Raw genomic sequence first — 25,189 nt, 5'->3', positions numbered from 1 at the left:
CCTGTTTGTGCAAGCTGAGTTTATCAATCTCTGACAAGACCCAACCCACGCTTCCGTCGCCACCACACACAAGAATCCTGAAGTTGTCAAACTTCTGAAATAACCGCAAACTGCAAAGAAAATACAGCTTCTTAGAGCCAGTAACATCCATTACTGAGAGAGCAGTCATATTCATTAGCAACTGTTACATGAAAATGTGGTCCTTTCACTGCTCTGGGGTATGTGGATACAACCATCTACTTAAATAAACCTATTTGCATCCTAACGATTGCTGTATATTCCACTTATACTGACATTTCTGATAAATAACATGCCAAGTTCTACTTTAAAAAATTCCCTTGATATTGTTTTCAGGATTTTATTAATGTTATAGTCTTCATTTTATTAATGTTTTTTAAAAAATCTAAGCTGTGAAATTGCAACTTCTCTATGCTTCTCACTTCAGCCAGAAGCACAAGGCACCAATGGGGAATTTTCAGAAAAGGTAAAGACACAAGGACAGGATGTGCTCCACAATACAGGTGGGCTTTGCCAACACGTGACTAACTAAATGCAAGGACTGTTGGAAGCAATTGCTACACATAAGGTGATCACAACAACATAAACCAAATAAGACAAGTATTTAATATTAGATCCTTAAAGCCATATCCTGCTTTCACTTCCTCCTGTTCTCTCACTTGCAGCACCTCCAGGATGCAACACTTGGGCAGTACAGAAAAGGACAAGAGAGACAGAACAAGAGGAAAGGTGAGATACAGAGGAAAGGGGAATGAGATGTGAAGAAACAGCCAATAAGTAAAAACAATGATATAAACTTAAGGAAACACCAACAAAACAAAAGAATCATAAAGTATAAACTCTTAAAATAATAAAACCAAAGACGTTTATTCTTAACGCATGTTATTTTCCAGAATATGTATAATGTCTCAACTATTTCTATAAAGCAACATATTAAGATCACAAATATTTGAAGCATTTATATTTCTTCTAAGAAAATAAGTGTCACTTCTATATGATAGGGAGATACCTATTCAGAACAAAAGATGCAGATATTCAAGGAAAAAAATGTTGATACCAAAACAATTTCTCCTAACCTGAGAAAAGGGAGAAAACACTTAAATATACACTGGCTCAAACAATGCAACTCTGCCTTTTAGATCATCTAGGAAAAAAGAATACATCAGCACAACCTGATAGAAAAACTGCTAAGGATTTCTCTTTGGAAGCTGTTTGGGAAAATACTTAAAAGCAACCAAGCTGACCTATAATCATAGGTTAAAAAAACAAAGCGAGCATCCTGAACCATGCTGCTGCTCTTAGGTACAACTATATAAAACAAGAGAACTTGGAAACAGACATATTTTTCAGACTGTCCTCTGTCATAAATTGCCTCTCCAATTTAGATGAACTTTTTAATGTCAATTTAATTACATGTAAAAACTGTTAGCTAAAAGGGATTCAGATTAAATTCAGATTATCAGTTGTAACTCTAATTACAATTTAAAGAGTTAATATAGAATCACAGAATCATAGCATAGTTAGGGTTGGAAAGGACCTTAAGATCATCTAGTTCCAACCCCCCTGCCATGGGCAGGGACACCTCACACTAAACCATCTCACCCAAGGCTTTGTCAAACCTGGCCTTGAACACTGCCAGGGGTGGAGCATTCACAACCTCCCTGGGCAACCCATTCCCGTACCTCACCACCCTTACAGTAAAGAACTTCTTCCTTATATCCCATCTAAACTTCCCCTGTTTAAGTTTTAACCCATTACCCCTTGTCCTATCACTACAGTCCCTAATGAAGAGTCCCTCCCCAGCATCCCTATAGGCCCCCTTCAGATACTGGAAGGCTGCTATGAGGTCTCCACGCAGCCTTCTCTTCTCCAAGCTGAACAGCCCCAACTTTCTCAGCCTGTCTTCATACAGGAGGTGCTCCAACCTGTCCATAACACAGTATTGAGTACAAAACTCCACAGCTGTGCTCCATTATATCTGTATTACTGTCGTGGTTTATTGCCCACTGTTAAACTGAATTTTTGTGCATGTTTCATCTACACTTTTAGCATGCAAGCACAATTCTGCATCTTTAAGAGTACAAAAGTTAGTGTTTCTGTTTCCTGTAACTGATATTATTAGGCCATTCAGTCACAATGCTACATCTGAGTGGAATTAAGTGAGGTAGCAGAAAAATGTGCATGAATTTAATCTTTATGAATGTGCAAAGATGCTTGGGTTGTGGCCACCACTATGCAAATTTTACCCCTATCTCCCCAACAATCAACCCTTAGGTTTTGTGGAATGCCTGATGGTTTTAATTGTGTTCTTGCTCCAAATTCTGTGAGATGCTAATTTTCTTGACCATTTGCATATGTTGCCTAAACTATATTTCGACTGTAGTTTTCAGATGACAGAAGTTTTACTGTACCTGTCCATCACCCACTGAGGACTCCCCCACTGGCATTTGTGTTCAGAATTTAAAAAAAATACAGAGTACATTTAGACAACAGTTTTATTCCATATCTATTCATAACAAATTCACAGGAAATATCTGAATTATGCATATGATATGTAAAAAAAGCAGCTGGGCAACTGTAGGTAAAGGCCCTGATTCAGGAATTCAGATTCAGGAAAGCATCTCAACATTTGTAATGGTTTTGAGTCTTACCAGTTAATAGAAGTCAAAGCCAGCCAAAAAGTCACTAAACATTGGGCTGATAGGTTTTGGTTTTTAATTTTAGCAATGCAGGGACAACACAACACTATACTTTGCACTAAATTCCCTTGCAGAAAGGATTGCTCCAGATTTCCAAGGTCATTACCCTAAGTGAGGTCCTCCATTCATTAAATCGAACACCTGAGCTGGATTTAACGACTGTTTGAATCGCCGAAGAAACTTTACTCCCTGATTGTCTCCACTCTTTGAGTTAACAAAAACTAAAAGAGGACTGGCACAGGATGGCGGGCATGTGGCTTTCCAGAAACCTGTGAACATAGTTAGAAAGAATGATATAAATAAAGCTTTCTAATATGAACAACATAAAAAGAAATCATGGGAAAGAGGAAGAAAGGGATGAAGGACAAAAGGAGTACATTTTATCATGCATAATGTAAACTCTAAACTGAATATCAGCCCTGCAAGGAAAACATAATTGTTAAAGATCTACAAAAAAGATTTTTTTCTTTCTGGTATTTTCAGTGCCTAAATTTAGTAAAATCCTGAAGACAATAGCTTTATTGTTTTTCCACAGTGAAAAAGTTTATTAACCTTATAGAATACTTCCCAAATCTCACCTTCACAGATTATCACGTAATTAAATATATATTTCAGTCATAAGTGTTTGGTTTTGAATCTGATTTTTCTTTAACCTTAGGTTGATCTGGATCATCCACATCTGTACGAGCATTCTAAGAGTACTCACAGATTTTAAGTTACTCTACTCAGTTGCTCCAGGTAAGACTTTGCATGAGAACTTTTTATTCCAGGCTGAAGTTACACTATTAATTATAATAGAATCATTGAACAACAGGCTTTCAGCTGTGATTCAAAGCTTAGCAAAGTCAATGCAGGTCTTAACTAATTACTGCAGGATTTCTATAATGTCCTTAAAAAGTTGTACTAATGGACACTGTTGCCCCTAACATAACCAGTCCATGGAAGCAGTGGTTTCTCAGCAACACTTCAAAATCAGACATTGCAGATATAGGCTTTGACATTTGATTCAGGCAAAGTTAAAGTAACAATATTGTTTTCAATTACTAAAAAAAATAACTAAAGCTATAAATAAAAAGAATGGCATTAAAGGATGCTAATTTAAATCCACATTACCATAATGTGCAATTCAAAATAAGGTTTGATTAATTTATTTAAATGCCAATAAAAATTATTTCACATATGGAACAATCTTCCTAAAATGAATAATAAATAGGAGCATGATGTTCTGGTCTAAGACACCACATAACAAGTAAATGGAGTGAATACATACAGCATAAACAATCACTTTTGCTAACTTTATACAGTAAAATTCATTAAAATTTGATAAATTGTTTGGTCTACACTTGCCATCGACACAAACCATAAAATTAAAGCTGTTAAGATTTCATGATACTCCTTATGAAATCCGCTCTCTGCTTTTAAGTGCAGTCTCTGCAAGTCCAGAGCTACCACTCAACACACTGCAATACTACGTACCATCAGAGTCTATACTGTTTAGCGCTGTTGGTGGTATGATCGATACCTTACATTGACCAAGTGGACATTTACGAGGATATAGATCTTTACATGCAGTGTGAACCTACAAAAGAAACAAAAAATTACTTCCCTACAGTGGAATTACAGGGTGAAAGTATAGATTCTATAATAACTATGTAAACAAATGGGCTAATATGTAACATTTAGGTGTAGAGGGAAGAGGAGAAAACTGGGAAAAAAAGTCATGACAGTGTTCATCCACAAAGGCTTGTTACTTGTTCCACAAAATACAAGTTTGGAGTACATCACCGTCAGCTACTCTTATAGTAGACATGAATCGCTCCTTCAAGGGAGTCATTTACCTCCACCGATGAGCAAGGGAGGGCCAAGTTCCCAGCAGCAGTCTGTGCTGGGGGCAGCAGGCACACTGCACACATGCAAAGCAGTAGCTCTGTATGTGCCTGGTCCACCTGGCTCTTCTGGAAGACCTATCTTCAATAAAGCTAGCAAACCAACCAAGCCAGACCAACCCACCAAAGGTGGGTCCCATAAACTGTGCATTATAGAACTCTCTCCCACAGTTATCGGAAAGATAGGCTGCACTTCACTTAAATTTCAAATTGCCTCTGGAGATGCCAATCATTTCCAACTGCCTACATGCAAAGCCTCAGACAAATATATGCCAAGAGCTTCAACAATAAAAAAGCTGCTAGCTGCTAATTTTTCACTTCTGTACCCTAGCATATGAAACCCATCTTTATAGACAACTTAAAAAAACTAAGAGAAAACTGTGGTGTGGGGAAACAGCAATAGCATGTTATAGAATTTCACTCAACAACCTACAGAATGTCCTGAAGAAGAGAACTTCAAGACTATGCAGTAATAAAAAATTACTACTTTAATGTCAATAAATATTACCTATATTACTAAAATACTATTACAGCAATATCTACAGTAAGAGACAAGAAAGTAGCATAAGATTAGCAGGCATACACAACAGGCATCTGAACCTTCAGTTATCAGTTAGGAGAAGGCAGAGAAAACACACTGGATACCAACACCTATTAAAGCAAAGCTGCATCTGTGGTAGTATTAAAAAACAACTGAGAAAAATAGGACAGTCACAAGAAATTGGGAACATTAGAAAGACCTGAGTTTGCACAAGCTGCCTGCTCCTAGTTAATCCAAAAGCAGGTTATGAAATGAGAAAATAAAAATAAGGCAATAAAGCGGGCAAAATCTTAAACACTTGGACTTGGCTCATTGCACCTACCATAGCTTTACACCAAAGGCACTTCCAATCTTGCAGGCGTAAAACACTGCCACAAGTCTTGTCGCAAACTGCGCATTTGGCACTGACGGGCAGATTACCCTCTAACCACTGGTGAGGCATAGCTATCTGTGAAGAAGTAGTCATACAAGTTAAATACTCAAAAGTTAGAGGCTTTTGTCCCTCAAAAGTAGGTGTATTTATTTCAAGTATTTCCCACAGCTCATCATTATCAAAGATGCAGGTATAGCTGACCAGGGTAAGTGACACTGATGCTCACAAGACAGCAGCTATAAATGTGGCCTATGCTGGTGTTTCACATGCTAGGCAGAAAATATGACAGCTGAAGAAGGGAGACACATCTCATTCAGCTGTTCATGGTGCTATGCTAGAAACTAACCGCAAAACAAGGGGCAGTTAAGTCCAGAGACTCCCTAGTATAAATAAGGACTTATGTTGACTACATGACAAAAATCAATTAAAATAACTAGAATTCAGAATAGGCGGGACAACAGAACATCTCTCTGGCTTTACTCCTTCACCATGGATGGTAAGTCACAGCTCTACAAAGCCTAGTACACTCTTTGTCCCATTAACACCACAGGCAACTCAGTACCCTCATAGGTGTGCAACTTTATACTAACCTTCTAGGAAGAAGTTTCACACCAGTGGCACATACATAGTTGTTTGTAAAAATAACCTATTAAAAAAATCTCTGAAAAGCTTTTGGCATTTCTCCTGCTAATCTTAAAATCCCTGCTTTCACCAGTAAAAAAACTCCACATGACAGTGAATTCCAAAGAGGCCTCCAGGGAACAGCCATCAGTAAGGAGGACACAAAATAGATGGCCAAAACAGCATGGCAACAGTATAAAATACCACCTTTGCTTAAGAGCAGTAGGAACTTCTGGGAGCAATTCTCCAGCTTCTGAGTTTTTCTGCATGTGGCCTTTAAGATCTCATAACACGGTTGCTATCTAGTGCCCACAGATACTATATTTGTCCTGTGAGACAGGAATATAACTTTTGTCTAAATACCATGTAAATCTTTGAAAAGTGCTCAGGAACACAGCCACCTACCATTAACTTCACTGGTTCACATGGCAATATGTCTATGCTTAGCCTCTCTCTTTTTTTTTCCCATCAAGAAGAAAGAGCTTTGGAAAATACTGCACATATGAATAGTACTTACACCATCTTCATCTTCAATGATATCTTTTCCAATTGAGGCTAATGTAGTCCATTTGCAGTTATTCGTTGCTCGGACAGCACATCTTTTATGTGCTTTAAACTTACACACTGGAAGGCACACATAAGCACATATACTATGTTATTTGATGTATTTCACTGATACATATCTTTAAAAAAAAATTAAACATAGATAGTCCATAAAACAGCCAAATACATGTCACTTAGTGTTGCACACATGACACAACCCGACTAAGAGAAAATTCAGTTCATAATCACTCCGGCTTTAACTCTCTAAACTGGATTTAACTGCCTATAGTTGTAGCCTATGTGTGTCCTCAAATCCACAGTGGTCCCCATTTTTTCAGGTGTAGTGCAAGGCACAAAGGTACAAATACATCTTTAACTTTATTTATTTTTGCCTCTTCTATTCCTCCAGTGACACAACTGAGATACATAGTTCAAATTTGCAAGAAGTGATGGGGTACGTTTTCACAGAAGTGTTTTACTTCAGGAGCTCTGTTTCTTTGCTTAATGGATCCCGTGTGGGCACCGTGCCATGCCTGTTTTCCCAGAAGCTGAGGAACTGAAGGATTAGATGGTGCTATCTTTACTCAGGATACTGGTAGTTACAACATTTTCCAAGAGGTTACATTAACTGAGGAAGAGCCTGACTCCTTAATGGATTATTTATTAAAAATCTAGTAACTGGAATACTCAGCACAAGTGTGTAGTATAGTCAGACATTTTGACAATCTAGTAACTATATGTATTTTGTTCAACTCAATTAATATGACCAGTTAATGATACCATATTAGATCAAATAGATTGACACACCCAACTGTGGGTATTTCTTTTAATGGAACTGCATGACATCATTCTATTTAGATCGCATTATAGAAATTATTTTGGCAAGGGCCATTAAATGTTTATGAGAACTAGCCAGCAGACCAGAAGTAGTAGTCTCAAACAAATATTTGACAGGAAACTGTCAAAAGCTTTGGCCCATCACTTGTCCACCATTAAAAAACATTAAGCCAAGGTACAAAAGGTCTTATGAATCATAAATTTCTCATTCCACTGATCCATTGCCAGATCAATTTAAAAAGTGAGTTGAGACTAGGTAAGCAACAATCTGAGTCTGAGAGCAATCCTCACTGTTCTGGGAGATGTGTGAAAGTATGTGCTCAGCTCAAAGAAAAAGGAGGCAACAGGTTTTTTGCTTTTACAATAACTCCTCTGCTCATTTAAAAAAGCAGCAGCATTCATAGACCCAAAGTGTGCAAATATCCCATATACCTCAGCTAGCGGGGTAGGCTCATATTTTCAAAACAGCTCAGCATCATATTGTGCATTTGCCAGCCCACTGCGTCCCAGTCATGTATCAGTCTGGTATCTGAAACCTTTTGGAAACATGCAGTCATACTGCTAGACGCCAATTGCCATTACTTCACCAATGAAAGTTAAAGGATGAGAAAATTAAAAATGGAGCCAAACCAAATCTAGATTATTAGGACATTATTTAAAATTTTCATTTCCTGTGTAAATGTTTTAGCTGGAATATGAAGCAGATCTCTCAGAAAGCCAACAAAAGAACCACTTCATTAGCAAACTCTTGTCACAGTGATACCAACATATGCTGTCAGACACAGTGATTAAATCTAGAGCTATTATTATCTACAATGAAGAAAAGTCAACATTACTGAACCTTATCATAGGATCTATTGCACTGAAAATATATATATATGTTGCCTTTCTTATAGAACACTTCTCTCTCAAAGACCTTTCATTCTAACCACCCATCAGTTAGTAAGACTATGCTGGCAGGTCATTAGTTTTTTTTCCCCCAAAACTACTTTTATGATGAGTTTTCTCTTCTGTGTTCTTCAAAGAAGAACTGGCTGAGACTGTTCTTTTCCAGCTTCAAAGGCCAAAGCCAAAGGTTTTGAAACTGATCCAAAGATCCTTGAGCTGGTAGCTATAGTTACATTGTCAAAATGGAAGGATTTTTCTTCAGGTATTCCAAGAAACTTGGTGTTTTGTTTCGAAGAATACTATCACATTCTATGATGGACAAGTCACAGTGAAAACAGAGTGACCCATGTGAAAACAGCAACCTAACTTCAATCCAATTTGAATCTTATGCCTATGTTATAAAGGATAAAATTCAGCAGTGTCTTGGCAGTTTTTACTATTTTCACCCAAATAAATAACTCTGTAAGTTAATTAGATATTAGAGTGGTAAAAGAATACTCATACTACAAAGTACTACAAAATTATTACTTATGCAACTTAACTTTGCAGTATAGCTTTGCAATATAGTTTCCGTACCCAAGTCTTCAGTTATATGATTATACACTTTTTGAGAATAGGACCCTCATTCACTGCATGCACTGAGTGGTCCTTGACAAGGATGCAGCTGTGCCATACTGTGGTTCATAATAATTTTCAACAGGTATTTGCCTTATTTACCAAAAGCTAATGAAATACTGCTTTTCACACATCATATTAATTTCTTCCTGGCCTTTAAAAATTACTATTATTTTATGCACAGCTTTTCTGACATACAGGTCCCAGATTATAACCAACACGCGACCACTGATTTGATCAGAAATCTTACTTAAGTGATTTCTCCAGGATTACAGAGCGGCACAGTGTGATACAAGGTCACAGATCAGTGTTTTCTGTTATTCCTCAATTCTTTAATAACCAACATCCTTTCTCTTCCTGACCACTTCATTCACTCTACACTCTCCTGCCTGTGCAGAAAATGTGGCAAATATCCTGGAAACAATGACAACCCAAGTAGGGGATACACAGTAAGTACCCTGTACAGTGGGTAAGAAGAACAGGGTTTTGTGGGCAAAAAACCCCAATCATGATGAAAAAAGACCAAGTACATGAAGTGCATTTACAGTCAAGTTAATCCCAGTATTTTCTTATTGCTTGCCTTCATGATCTTAAAGTGTTCTTTCAATGTTGATTGGTTGTGAAAAGCGTCCCATTTAAACTGCAAGCTCCAGCTTATTAGGTATATTTGATATTGAACAATCAAGGTTCAATCATGATACTGAAAACACTGCATGAAGGAATACATCTTTGAGAATAATCATAAAAGCAGTGTTCCACTGGCAATGACTTGGATAGAAATGTGGTATTAACACAGAGTAACTGAGGCTAGAGAGTTTTTAAAGAGTTTCTGTAGATAACGAACCTCAGGTTCTTTATGTTTCTTTACCTAAACATTCCATATATCCCTGTGTTTACTTGATAACTAATTTCTCTGTCCTATTAAAAACTGTGGATGACTGTTGTGGAAATCAGTCCTTTAGAGCTATCTAGAGCGACACAACACAGACTACATTTGAGAAGTAGATTATATTTTGAGAAGACACAAAAGAAGTAACTAGTGGGAGGAACAGCACTGCATCTCAAAGGACTGTATGATTAAATGCTTTAAAAGTCAATTGTTTTTTGAGAAGCAGAAAGAATGAAGCCTGGTTTGATATGAATTTACATCTTTAGTTTGATATATATATTGATTCTTTGACTTCTAAAAAGCAGGAAGTTCACACTACAGCCTTTTCCCTACCAAGGGTATTAACATACTCTCTACACCAGCTTCCACAAAACTTACAGGAGTGTCTTCAGGGTGGCCTGCAATTAATTTGATCAAACTTTGTGAAAAGGTTCTGGGAGGGAAGGTGCCCTGAAAAAAAATAAGGCACCAATCTTATCTCCAAAACAAACGAAGCTTGTTGTGTAGTTAGGCTGAAAAACACAGCTGTGTAGTGCTGCTGGCAACCAGCAGGTTTGAGAGAATAAAATACCACAGGACTGATTTTTTTAAAGTAGCATGAGCTGCAAAATATCAGAAATGGGACTGATTTTTATTTTTGCCTACAGTTAACAGTCAAGAATTAGACCACAAAGAGTACAAAGTCTCTAAACTACTTTAAGGATGACTTGGTGTGCCAGTAACCCAAACCACTGAGAGGAAGAAGAGCTCCAATATCTCTTGAGAAGAAGCCTCTCATGCTTCTCAATACAAGACATAATAGAGTAGCCTCGGATCAATGACCACACAAATAATTGAATTTAGTATAGGTATAAATGGATTCCCAGTGTAAAGCAGTGCTGGAGGCTTCAGATGCCAGGCATGAATATTTAAACAGGGTTTTTTTAAAGCTTGCAATGAGAGAAAGTAGCACAGAACATGTCTGGGGAATCTTAAGACTCCATATTTCCTATATTGTCTCCCCAGACAGTGTATATTGCTAACACAGGGCAAGTCAAAAAAATAGATGGTGAAATGCATTAGAAGTGCAAACGGCAGGAGCAAATAAACACGAACTCAGTCCCATAAGAATTTCAGAGAAAGAAGTAGTATCAAACCAAAACACAATTCTTAGATGAAGAAATTAAGGATGGTAAACATGAGTTTTTACAGGTATATAAAATCATGGACAAAGTATGAGTATTTCAGTCTGTCAAATGATTCAGATTAGATGCATAATTAAAGTTTTCCTTTTGTTTCAAAAAACAATTGGGAAAAAAGAAGAAAAAGTAGATAGAAGTCATAGCTAAGAAAGAAAAGGAGGTAAACCTATCAAAAGATAAAAGAAAATCATAGTATCTACATATAAACCAATCCAGGTCATACATTTCTATGAAACTGTGGATCAGTGAAAGCAAATCCAAACTACTTTCATGAGCCATTTGGAAAAACTGCTTAAAGATCAACTGGCTTCAGAAATGTGGATAAATATAGTACTAGTTTGTAATAAGTTATGCAGAAATGTGACAAACTAGATAACCCAGAAAATTATGAACCATGACCATTAACAATGGTATTCTTATAAGAATAATTCTTGTTAAACAGCCTTTTTAAATAGCTATAATACTAACTTATGGAAAGATAAATTCCTTATGAAAGGAAAGAACTCTTTCATTTGCCTGAGCAAATATAACTATATTTGTACACAGAGGCAATACAACTGCATTTTAGTTAAGCACATGATACTTCTATCCGCCAATATCAGACATTGAAAATACCATAATTGCCTTAAAACCATCCAACCGACTCACACACAGTGGAAAATACACACCAGAGTAGCTGGAAGTAACTACGCCACTTCTAATTTCTACGAAATGGGTTTGTCTCGTTCCTTGGCAACTGCACCATTAGTGACATTAAAAGCATGGACAATTCAGGATAGTGGGTTAATGTTTCCTTCGTAAGATTTCCTTAATACACATTATTATGCTCAGACCTCAAGTACTGTAACAGCATCAATAACAGAAATGCATTTGCAGTTGAGTAACATGCATCCAAAAAATCAAGTTTCGAATGGTGTAATTGTCATTCTTTTCTGGACAGTTAGCTATTTTGGAAATTTAAAACCTCTACATTGTATATATATTTCATGGTCATGGTCACACGTGCTTTATTTTCAGATGGATTTCAACACAAGACTTGTTACTACTTTTTCACAGAACCTGCAGCAGAAAATAAAAAAGCTTTTTCAGGCTTATTATAAATATTTGTTTGTGAAATATCATTTATCCAGATAAACTTCATGTTGAAGCCTCACCCACGGATCCTTCTTCTGCGTGCTGGATTTCATCTGTTGAACCATCAAAACACAAAGACATCTACCTACATCTCTACCCCCTCGCTGCATGAGACACTTTTTAAAGCACTAAATCTGTCCACATCTGTCCTGCCTGCACTTCAGAATCAGGCATCAGCAACAGAGCAAACAACAACTGGAGGGGAAGAGGTCATAGCATTGAACAAAGTGTTAACATTTTTGATGAGCAAATGAAACAAATCCTATTTTTTCTTGCAAACCATCTACCCAGCACGTTCCAAACTAGTCACTGCAGCAGAAGGAAGGGCTTTATTGACAAGAGTTAGAAAGAGGCATCTGGAGCATGAAGAAGGTGAGCCAGACCATTAGTAGTCCCTCTGCCCAAAAGAAAGTCACTCTAGTGAATAAATGCCTCCCTTCAGGCTATTTTCTTACTCATTTTCAGAATCATTCCTCATCAGCCATCTGTCTACATGCACAGCATTATAAACAGGGGAAAGAAAGTGTTTCTTTTACCTTCACAAGACAGGCCATGAGAAGTGACTCCAGAGAGGCTCTCTCTACACACGTTACAGAAGGTAGGTCGGGCATGGGAGCAGGCGTACCAGTTATGCATCCCTGAGAAATGTTCCACATTAAACTGTGCGGTCTAGTAAAGGAGAAGTTAAGACAAATTTGCAAGTACAGAACACAGCTACAGTGACTGAAATTACCTATGGCTCCATTATTACAAGGGAATGACAATGCAATGTTCACCAGAAAGTATTTTCCAAAGGGTATTTAGCCTGTTCTCCCTCCAAACTTCTAAGTAGAAGTGTGATAATAGGCTGTCATTTCACAAGTAAAGGTCTTAAGATGCAGCTTCTCTCTGACATTAGCCACACTTTTCACACTAAGGCGGTTGAATTCTCCAGTTCTGTGTCCTGTAGCTTTATCTGTTCAGCTAGTACAGGTCTCACCAAGAGGAATGTCAACTTACCTCATAGTGTTCCCTGGACTGAACGGACTTCAGAGAGCTTATCCAGTCCTCCATTTCTTTTCTGTTCTCAGCACACAATATAAGCCTCCTAAATGGAGTGATTATCTGAAAAAGAGAACACATTCCGAAAAATCCAGATAGAGAAAATCATGATAGGCTATAATATTTCAGGTACTCTTCCCTGTGAGATGATGCAAAAGGAAGAAACACCCTACCTCATAAGATACCAAATGCTTAAAAATATTCTCTTTAATAAACTACCAACCATGAAGGAGTTTGCTTTTCTTTTTTCAGTTCCCAAGATTTAAATCAGGCTTCAGCGTAGGTCTTTACAATCTATATTGATCATTCCTCCTTCTCAGCTCTTTGTCTATGCACTGAGATTTAAATACTCAAATGGCAGGCACTTAAACTGCTAAAACAACTGTTCTGGAAATTACTAATTGACTAAAATTGCAATCCTATTTCTTAACAGCATTACAGCAATTGCAAGGTTCATGACAATTGCTAGAAACAAAACCACACCAAAATCAAAAGCCTGGAAGTCTTGAAGAACAACAAAAGTTTTCATAATTTCTCTACCTTGTATATTGATATTAAATTTATACTAATTTAAACACACATAAATTCAAATCAGAACTTTCTATATAAAAGTCAAAGAACACATACAAATCTTTATAAAAAGACACAGAGAACTAAAGCAAACAGCTGAAATCATATCCTACTTGAATTGTTGAATGAATTCCTGGAACAAGTTGATGCTAGGGAGTTTTCAGTGGTCTGCAGCTGGATTCTAGAAATGTGAAAATGCTGTATCTCGGAGGTTCAGAGGATAAGCTAGTTTCCCCTCTCCCTCACCAACAGAAGAATAATTAAAAGAACAGGAAGGCACCAGAAACTATCAGCTAACTCCCACTGAAATTATTTTGAGCACTGTACTAAAATAGACAAAGCAGTTACTTACATTGCAAAGAATCTAAAACAAAGTAAGTATGTGAAATTGAAGGAAAGCTATTTGTTTTGTTGTAGGATGTCTGAAAAATAAGATTAAATCCTGTCTCAGTCTTATACGTAAGCCTATTGCATAGCATGTACCTACCAAACTTGCAAACTACTTCAGTAAAACAAAGCAAGGACCAGAAAAAATTATAGCTCTGAGTACTGTTTTAAATGCTACAAGCTAGATACTGTAACATTTGCATAATATTAGTAAACACTTATCTACAGCTGCATTTACTTACCCAGTCTCTGCCGTAAAGTCTCTAGCCTTGATATGTCCTATCCTTCTTCATTCAGCTGAGCTGCACTTTAACATATCTCAAAGGCAACGTAACTGAAGTGCAGCAAGCTGCAAGTCACATGGAAGAGACGCAAAAACCCTGTGGGCTTGCATTTGGTTATTTCCTTTTTTTTTTCCTATGTACTCATTTCACATGGAATGGAATACTTTCTCTGTTTTCTATTTCATTCAATATTGCTTAATCTTTTTAATAAGGTTTATTAGTAGCTATCCACAGCTCTTCCTAAAGAACAGTTACTGCAAAGAGCAATGCTTCTCTCATTAGTTTGGAGCCAAACAGACGCTTTATTACTTCAAAATGTTTTTCTAAGCCAGGTCATCAAATGAAGCCCAGAAAAGCCATTAAATCATAATATAACCCTGGCTCCAACAACGATCAGCATTCTGCTGGAATTTCCAGCTTTCCATGGACTGAGAAATCTTATTTGGGCAAATACACCCACCAGATTATTTGCTATTATATAGCATGACTTTATAATACGGATTAAGTAAGGGCAAGTCCGCCCAAAATTCTGCATTTTGTGTCTGTCCTTTTCCCATGCTCGTTACTGACGCTAACCTGCAACCAGATGTTGTGAAATGCCGCTAAGCAACAACAGCTGCATTTATTGCTGAAAACTCCTGACAGTCTTGATCTTTCCAACTAATATTTATTTGTATCACTCATGTCTCTACTACTGCTGATCAGAGAAATCCCTTGTGTGCCTCCACTTTCCCCTCCCAAAATCAAGGCCTTAGTTCAGTTGTTCACACATAGTTATCTAGTGCCAATGGGGACCCCCTTTGGTATCCAAAGCATCAGGATGGGGCAGGTAGGTATGACAAGAGGACCATAGCACCCAGAGCAGCAGCTTTAAATAAGCCACGTGGGACACCAAAGGCCATCCCAAAAGGTGCTACGCACCCATGTAATCAAATCATCTCACCAAAATTGCTAACCAATGCATGTAAACATACAGAAATTCCTATATCCCAAATTCTTACTAAATTCAGAGCATAATAAACTTAATAAAGTTTAAGAGCATTTCAAGAAAAGAACATTTCAAAAGTCTAAAATTTAAATTATATACTAATGAACAAATGAATTCAGGATTAATTATTACTAGTGCTATAAAGTGGGAAGTTGGAAGACATATTTGTAAATACAGCATCTATAATGTGATGTTTAAACTACATATTCACTTTCATTTACGTATTTTTAACAACAAACATCAAGAAAGAATATGGTAACAGAAAAAAGACAACAAGCATTATGTGCAAAAAATATCGTCAATGCTTTCTACATATCTTAAAAAAAAAAAAAAAAGGAAAGAAAAAGAAGACAAAGAAACTAAGCAGTCCATTTAGATTCTCATCTATTTCATTCTGCTAAATCAGGAAGATGTACTCTCATTAATTAGGTATTTCACATAGCATAAGAACTCAGGGAACCAAGGAAACAATTGGAAAACAAGTGTTTTTGCCTAAATGTACTGCATTATTTAGCCTTGAATGGTATTCCCAAAAGGTGTTGAGGACACAAGAAGTATAAATGTCTAAAAAGGTACCTGACAAATTCATCACAAATAGATGCATCATGTGCTATAAAACACAATATCCAAAACCTTCAACTCAGAAGGTCCTCAAAATCCAATGAGTGAATGTTGGGAAGTTATACAAGAGGAAGAATCACTGTACATGCTCTGCTGCTTACACTTCTTTCTTGAGTACCTGCTACTGCTGTCACAGTACTTTGACTCATTATGGTTTTATGAGCTTTACACTAACTCAGTATAGGTGCTCTTGTTTGTCCTAAACTAAGAGTGGCTTCCTATAGCTTCTTATTTGCATTTATTCAGAAGGCATTCTTTCCAAAGAATGCTCATGGAAAGTTATGATTAACTGACTTTTAGAGTGCATTTATTAAAGACAGTTTAACCTGTATGCAGACATAAAGAAAACCCTTGTTTCCAGGTATGTAAATTTGGATTTTACTAGTAAAGTTATCTCACTGCATGCATTCATTCAAAGTCCTGTATCTTTTCTTCTACCAACCAAAGTCAGTGTCTTTTCTTCTATAACAAATTAATTACTTTTTTCTTAAATTACTTCTTGCTGCCCCAGGTATTCGTAGAATCATAGAATAGTTAGGGTTGGAAAGGACCCTAAGATCATCAAGTTCCAACCCCCCTGCCATGGGCAGGGACACCTCACACTAAACCATGTCACCAAAGGCTCTGTCCAACCTGGCCTTGAACACTGCCAGGAATGGAGCATTCACAACTTCCCTGTCAACCCATTCCAGTGACTCACCACCCTAACAGGAAAGAACTTCCTTCTTATATCAAATCTAAACTTCCCCTGTTTAAGTTTGAACCCATTATCCCGTGTCCTATCGCTACAGTCCCTAATGAAGAGTCCCTCCCCAGCATCCCTATAGGCCCCCTTCAGATACTGGAAGGCTGCTATGAGGTCTCCATGCAGCCTTCTCTTCTCCAGGCTGAACAGCCCCAACTTCCTCAGCCTGTCTTCATACAGGAGGTGCTCCAGTCCCCTGATCATCCTCGTGGCCCTTCTCTGGACTTGTTCCAACAGTTCCATGTCCTTCTTATGTTGAGGACACCAGAACTGCACACAATACTCCAGGTGAGCCCTCACAAGAGCAGAGTAGAGGGGCAGGATCACCTCCTTTGACCTGCTGGTCACGCTCCTTTTGATGCAGCCCAGGATACGGTTGGCTTTCTGGGCTGCAAGCGCACACTGAAGCCGGCTCATGTTCATTTTCTCATTGACCAATACCCCCAAGTCCTTCTCTGCAGGGCTGCTCTGAATCTTTTCTTTGCCCAACCTGTAGCTGTGCCTGGGATTACTCCGACCCAGGTGCAGGACCTTGCACTTGGCATGGTTAAACTTCATGAGGTTGGCATCAGCCCACCTCACAAGCGTGTCAAGGTCCCTCTGGATGGCATTCCTTCCCTCCAGCGTATCAACCGAACCACACAGCTTGGTGTCATCGGCAAACTTGCTGAGGGCGCACTCAATCCCACTGTCCATGTCAGCAACGAAGATGTTGAACAAGACCAGTCTCAACACCGATCCCTGAGGGACACCACACTGAGCTATTGACCACAACTCTTAGCATGCAGCCATCGAGGCAGCTCTTTATCCACCAAGTGGTCCACCTACCAAATTGATGTCTCTCCAATTTAGAGACAAGGATGTCATGTGGGAGAGTGTCGAACGCTTTGCACAAGTCCAGGTAGATGACATTTATATATTTATATATATTTATATTTCTTATTTATATATCATTCTGAATATGCTAAACTCTCAATAGACAAGAAGAAATTGTATAATAGAATGGCAAAGGAAGTGCCACAAGAACCACTGGAAGACCACTGAGGTAAAAGAGTTTTCTTTTACTTCAGAGAATAAGAAAACTCTTAAATCTTGGAGGAATTCAGGTGCTAATGGTTCGCACGCTGACAAAGCAGAATACAAATCAAGAAGGATGAAGACAGTAAAAAAGGCCTTAAAAATAAATAAATAAAGCAGATTTAATTTAGAAGATTAAGTTACTTTGAAAATTTTCACTGTTAGTTGCCAAGAAGAAGTCATTGCTGATTTTGGAAAAGAAAGTTGTCAAAGCCAGATACTGCAGCATATCGGAAAGTAATGAAACTGAAGTAGTGGGAATACAAACCTCTTTTAATGCAGTAGGCATATATAGTTTTGAAAGTTGAAGACAAACAACAAAAGTCCTAAAACATCATAGGAAATAAAGAATGTCTGGATAAAAAGAAAAATAGCTCATTACTGTGATAACATTCTGTTCCGTTTGGAAAAATAGGAGCTTTTCGAGTGGGGAATGAAGGAGAGAAGAAGACATTGTTCAGTCTGCCAACACATAGGTCTTGCCATAAATTGGGATTTTCACATGTGTTGGCACTAGGATAATTTGGCTTCTAAAAATACATGCATACTCATATATATGTACATACATATCTGGAAATTACTTTGATGAAAATTACACAGTCAGATTTTGGGCCACTACTGCAACTCTTCTTTCAGGCAGCACCGATTAGGAGCAAGCTTAATATTTGGAAATGAAATAAAATTGCCATTAAATTTAGTGCAGATTTGAAAACACCTTTTGCTTTCAAAGGGGCTAACTTCACTTATTCTATTTATCTCCAACCCAATGGGTTTAGACTTATGATCTGTAAAATAAAATCATTTAAAGCCTATTGCCCAACTTTCAACGTATTTTAGCATAGCAGAAATATATAAGAAAATACAATTCCCAAAGCTCGGTGGCTACATTTCTATTTTCCTTTACTTATTCAAAGAAAAATGCAGGCACCAAATTCACTAATCAAGAAATAATGGTCTACACCTAAGGAGCAACACAGCAACTATTGCAAAGCACCCTGCTTTCTGCAACATGATATTTGCATTAAGGCACCTTCTGCTGCTCTAAACTATTATCAGGCATTACACTAATAGCACTTTGTATGGCCAATCTTGAATTGACTTTAGTAATGTAGAAACATCACTTACAATCTGAAACGGGCGGGGAAATGGTCTTCCTGTTCTTTGAACAGATATTTTTAATATATCTTTCTGGAACTAATTAAGAGAGGCTGATACAGAAAGAGAGAGCACCTCCATCCCTCCTCTGAGGGACAGCACCCGATGCCTTGGGGCATGCACGTGACAGATTTAATGCTTCGTAACTTCTCAGTGCTTCTAGACACTGGTGAGTGAATTCTGGCTAATACCAGGATAACATGTTAGGCCTCCCTTACTTTCTGTCTGCCCCTCCATTTCCCTGTCTTCATGGAGGTGAGTCCATATGAATGCGATGGATGAATACACCTCCATCACAGTGGCGGGAATAGACTGCTGGGGTCACTGATGCTTCTGTACCTACCAGAACTTGTCTGCAAAATCACAGTTCTTACAGTTGGACAGCTCTGACAGTACTTTTAATGTCTTGGATTCAGGAGACACTAAATAAATTGTAACAGTACTGTCACTGTCAAAAGTGCAGTTGGTGCTTTATCCTCAACTGTCACAATTCTTTTTCAGGATGAGCCAAGCCAGGCAAAAGGATAAATTACAATGGGAGAGAATGATTTAAAAGCAAGGCAAGTAATAAATGGCTATTATATTTGCCTGAGTACAATACAGAATTTATAATCAGAACAATTAGCTCTGTCTACCCTACTAAAACGTTGCTTCCCTCTTTGCTGGCCTTCTCCAATTTCACTCTTGCCAAGCTCACAAGTAATGAAGTAATGTGTGGTTTTGGCCCCCAGAATAAAAACTCTTAGGAGGGGGAAAAAAAAGGGTTAGAGCCACAGAGCATCTCCTGCACCAGTACAAGTGGGCTTAACTAAAATGAAGAACAAAAGCAGTTACTTCACAGAAACAGGTTTGAGGTCTACTCTGCCTTCACTCTGCAGTAGAATCCAGGCAGGTAATTCAGGTGGCCTTTCCTTATGCCACATCTAGCATGAATGAAGGAACATCTCCAACAATATATCCAGGTACAAGTGGCTGGGAGTAGTCAGCATGGATTCATCAAGAAGCGCCTTACTTATCTATGTAAACACCTGAAGTGAGGATGCAAAGAGGATGGACCTAGGCTCTTTCCAGTGGTGCCCAGAGACAAACTAAGTGGCAATGTGCACAAACTAGAACACAGAAGGCTCTGTGGGAACGTCAGGAAACACTTTTTTACTGTCAGGATGACTGAGCACTGGTACAGGTTGCTCAAGGCAGTGGTGACTCTCCATCCTTGGAGATATTCAAAAGCTGTTTGGATATAGTCCTGGGCAGCCTGCTCTAGGTGGCCCTACTTCAACAGGAGACTTGTACCAGATGACCTTCAGAGGTCCCATTCCAAGCCCCAAATCACTCTGTGATTCTGTGAAAACAGCACTCAGGTAAATCAAGTCAGTTACAACGTGCAGCCTTAAGCCGTGAAACAGTCCCAGCAAAGGTCACTTTGTCAGAAATATACAGTTCCTCATTTAATCTCATGTGTCCAACATCAACCAACTGGTAACAGAAAAATGCTACTCCTTCAGAAGTATAACTTTATAATGGGACAGTTACAAGAAGCAGGGTAGGAAAGTTACATGAATTTGGACTGAAGAACAAGGTATTTATCTTAAATCAGCATTTAAATATAACAGCAACAATAAACTATTCTTGTAAATATAAACTAGCAAATGCTATTTATAGTTCCAATGCTTGCACATTTCTTCAGCGTTCTTACATAAAAATTTGCTAGGCACATTACTTTGCACTGCTGTGCCCTTAGCTCCAGCTTCACCAGCTCATTACCTGTCTATCAGATGGGATGGCTCCTGTGCTTACAGGAAAACATGTAGATATATACCTGATGGTAGTAGGTGCAAAGTTAAACAAAATAAAAGAGCAATTGAGTATTTTTTTATCTGCAATAACAGATGCCTGTTTAAACACGATCCAGATGCTTGAAGCCAGGCATCCCTGTTCACCAGAAGCGGGAAATTTATTCAAAGTTTACACCAGTGGCTTTGTTTATAAAATCATTTGGTATACAGGAACTGCACTGAGGGATACTTCTTAAGGTTTCTCCACGTATTTTAACCACTTTTAAAGCAAGAGAAAGAAATGTCAGAGTATAGGTAAGTGTAAAACTGCAGGAACAACAAAATCTGGCAATCCAGTATCATCTTCTTAACAAATCTCGATGTTAAGAATGTTAAAGCTTTAGAAATTGTCATGTTTGCTTGCTCTCCAAACATTCCAACTGCTTCACCGGTGCTACACCATCAGTTCAGAAAAGGAAAGATATTTTTTATGCATTTACTTCTGGGCAAATCATCTTACTGCATTTAACAGATTTAAGAAACTCTTAGAAAACAAAAGGAATTAAAAAGAGACATTTTCTGAGAGCAAGTTTCAAAAACTTTTGTTTAAGTTCAAAATCTGTCGAAAACAAGATCCAGGCAAGTGCAACAAGAAGCAAAATGTACAGTAGTCCAGAATGGTCACATTTCTAAGCATTCCCTTGTTTTCCTATTCTGAAAAGTATTCAGCTTTCTTGTAATAGCTCAATCCCAAGTGATTTATCTATGGATTTTAGCCTTACAGCTGAAATGTTTTATTGCTTTTTCATAATGAAACTGGAAGCTTTAATGTCTCCAGACACTCTAGGGAGAGGGAGACAGTGCATCAAGTCAGGGCTAAGGAGCTTAAAACTTGAAAGTCACACCCAAAACTCACCAAAGAGCTCTCAGCTTCATTACATTTTTTTTGTCACTGTCAGAGTGTGGGGGAAAATGAACAAATGTTAAATGGAGGGAAAAAAACCCTAAGTGCATTGCAAGTGCACAGTAATTGCTTTTGCCTATTTTTTTTTCCCCTCAGCATATTAATTTGCTATTTCAGTTTTTGTTTTGTTTCTAAGCTGCCTGAATACAGAAAAAAAAGAAAAAGAAAACTGAGTTGAAAATTGAACAAAGTGGAATAGAAAGCACTTCCCCTGTCTTTCTGTGGTTTGAGTATTGCTCGGGCTGGGAGCATCAAAAAGCCTTTGTCGTTTAGAGGCTGATCAGCATCTGTATGAAACAGCAGATTGTTCGTAACTAGGGAAAAACTAAATCCATCTGAAGAGTTAGCTACTCATGCAAAGCTGAGTCACACTGGTGAGGCCAGCACATGAACTTGAGCTGGTTTCAGACATATCCTACCTCCCAAAGGTAACAAAAGGCCCTGAGATCTTCACAGATGTCATTCCAGGACTCCTACCAGCCCTGCGCTTAGGCTGCAACCAGAGCACAGGGAATGTCTGGATATGCCATTCCCCCACCTTGAAATGGTGACATGCACCCACCCTTCTGATAACACTCAGGGCAAAATTTACAATGCAGTGCTTCCGAGAGTAGGACGTGGCTCACAGAGGAAGGTACTATAAGTAAACACATCTGCAAATGCATCTGAACTCCCACCATCATCAATATACACTGCTAGGAGTGTTAACACTAACCGGAATGAAAAGGAAATTCCAGTGTACCCAAACCCAGGAAATTATTGCATATCTAAAGGATAAATATGATGTAAAGTACACTGAGAGGAATCCCAAGGATAGCATCACACACAGTATACGGTACTTCACTGATATTTGTTTTCCTTCACACAAGTAATTTTCAAAGCTAACATAAGCTCATTATCCATACCTGGATCACTAGTAGTAATAGTATGCAATTGAGTTAAGATACACCTACAGCAGAGGTTCATGCAAACTAAAGTGTTCACACAAGATTCTGTTCAGCTAAGTAAACTTCATGTATATCTATGTGAAATTTGGCTTATGTAAATTCATCAAGAAACAGAAATGCGGATACAAACACAAATACATTCCTTTCGTAGCCCCATGGTTGATTAAAGCAAGTCAAGCAAGAGTGCCTCCCTTCAAGGGAACATGTGCAGAGACTATATGTAGAAATTCACTAAGAACAGCTTTCTCACAAAGAAAACAAAATTGCATACAGCTATGCTCCAGAGTATTCCTACAGAACAAACCAGAAAGTTTAGTCATCCAGGCTTAGAACAAGGCAGTGAAAAAAGTTTGCTTAGCAATAGCTGAAATCAGGGGAAACCCCCTAAGTCTGGAACTTGAAGCCTTGAAGATGTTTGCTGAACCCGTGTTCCCCATAGTGTCCGAACACTGGAGTAGCAGGATGATTTCACCAAACTGCAGAAATAAGAAAGATGGTGAAAGAGAAGCAGCAGAAAGCCTGCAAAAGGTCAGTGCAACCTTTAAGTGAGTGGCTCCCCCCAAAAAAAACAGACTGAGGTAGAATAATGTCTGAAAAAGACTGGAGGCTATGAGTAAAGAAACCACTGTCAGGTCCACTGAGATGGAACTGCAGTATATTGGATTTTGTAAACAAGCAGGACAGCATCAGAGAAATACCTCCTGGCATCCATAAGCTCTTCTGCATTTAAATAAACCTCAAGACCCTGAACTTTGGGCAAATCAGGAATTGGTAATAAAACTGTATTGATGCTGGATTATTTAAATAGGAAAAATAACAGTATTAAGATTAATAATTCCCAGATTTGGGACTATCTCTCTTTGTCTCTGATATTCGAAAAGGCAGAAGACTGGAGTGCCCAAACCCAAACATGAAAGGTTTTAAACTCCTTTGGGAAAAGGCTCTTCTCATTTCCTCTTGATGTGGCTTGGGGAAGGTTAAGCAGTTCTCACATTCCCTGAAGTTTTCATAGTCCCTGAAGAAAAGTCTCAATAAAAGCTCTGAAAAAATCTGGGTGAAAACAAAGAAAGCGAAGTACGTCCAAGTCTGAGAAATTAACACTATCATCTCTCCAACACACTGCAAAAGTCTGGCAACAGATTCTGTTTTCCAAGCCCACTGTGAATATTAAAAGCTAACTTTCTAAAATCAATTAGAAGAAGCTAATCTCTATGATGAGAGCTGACTGATGTCAGAAGCAGCAGGGCTGAAAAGCAGTATGTCTTTAGGCCTGGCTGAAATATTCAACTTGAAATTCTGATGAATCATAAGAATTGAGTTTCCAGTACAACTGGGCAACCTCCCATTAAAAGCAGCAGCAGTAGGATTCAGAGGTGAAAAGAATTAGTTTATGTTTTAAGCTGGTTCCACATAAGTTATAAACCAGTTAACTTTACATCCCCCACCAAGATGTAGGATACGCCACATTCAGAAATATGGATGGAAAATATGGTAAACAGAGTTCTGGAAGAAAACAATATAAATTTTAACCACAGTTGAAGCACAGTTGCTCCAACTGAGTATTTGATCTCACTGACCTATAAAAAATACATAACCAGCTCAAAACAACAGGTCAAAGGAAAATCAACAAATGTTTCGTTTTCAGAATCTATTCAAATTTACAAAATATTGAGGATTCACAGACAACTGGGTAATGACTTTGTTTAAAAACAGCTTAAACAGAACCCTCCACTTTCAGGACAAAGTGAACTATTAAGTCTGGTTAAAAAAGTGGAAATCAGAGAAAAAAGACAACTTTTTGTAACAAAATTACATTCAGGGACTACCTTTAATGAAATGCCATTCATGTTTTGGTTTTTTTCTTTATATAATATGGAAAAAAAAGCTTTAAACCGGAATTTAATCCCTTTAATTTGAACTAAATTAAGCACTTCTGATCAAAAAAGATAAAATACCAGGTTGACCCATAATTATTTTTTGTTTAGCCCTTGAACTGAAAAGATCAATTATTTTATGTCCCAATTATGCAGTGAGATGAAAAGCCAAGGGAACTAAAAATGGTAAGAAGAAATAATAAGAATTTTAAAAATGGGAAAAGATTAATAGATAGCAAGCATTATTCTCTTATAAAATTTTGTGGTGCAATTCTTAAACCGGAAGAGAATTGTAAAGTAGAGGCAGATACGGGAACGTTTACAGACAGCATGAAACTTTTACTACTTAGTTTACCTCTTTGATGAACAAGGCACTTCAGAGAGAGCTAAGCAAGGTATTAGACAGTACAGAGACTTGAAAAAGTTCAGTGCTGGTAAAAAAAAAAGAAATACACACAAGAGAAAAAACACAGAAGCATAGAAGAAGTATTTATGAATCACAGACAGCTCCAAATTAAGAGGAAAAAGGATCTTAA

At 37.9% G+C, this 25,189-nt stretch overlaps 1 protein-coding gene across 4 annotated transcripts in view; it reads right to left on the bottom strand.

Moving 5' to 3' along the window:
• Positions 1–25,189, bottom strand: part of DGKH (diacylglycerol kinase eta) — a 163,968-nt gene that overhangs the window by 39,471 nt on the left and 99,308 nt on the right. For 2 of the 4 annotated variants that reach the window (XM_061457285.1, XM_061457286.1), the window contains exons 5-11: positions 13,225–13,329; positions 12,762–12,894; positions 6,656–6,762; positions 5,467–5,592; positions 4,194–4,296; positions 2,824–2,986; positions 2–110 (exon numbers count right to left, since the gene is read on the bottom strand). In XM_061457285.1, coding sequence (XP_061313269.1) covers positions 2–110; positions 2,824–2,986; positions 4,194–4,296; positions 5,467–5,592; positions 6,656–6,762; positions 12,762–12,894; positions 13,225–13,329 — 846 coding nt within the window. Of the gene's footprint in view, position 1; positions 111–2,823; positions 2,987–4,193; positions 4,297–5,466; positions 5,593–6,655; positions 6,763–12,761; positions 12,895–13,224; positions 13,330–25,189 lie in introns of those variants that run through there. The other 2 variants (XM_061457287.1, XM_061457288.1) reach the window with 2 other exon arrangements.

Source organism: Pezoporus flaviventris, unplaced genomic scaffold (assembly GCF_033815535.1).
Source record: "Pezoporus flaviventris isolate CSIRO_AGI_PZ_B2104156 unplaced genomic scaffold, CSIRO_AGI_Pfla_v1 ptg000025l, whole genome shotgun sequence".
In the NCBI taxonomy this organism is placed as follows: Eukaryota; Metazoa; Chordata; class Aves; order Psittaciformes; family Psittacidae; genus Pezoporus; species Pezoporus flaviventris.
This window is presented reverse-complemented; position numbering and strand designations above follow the sequence as displayed.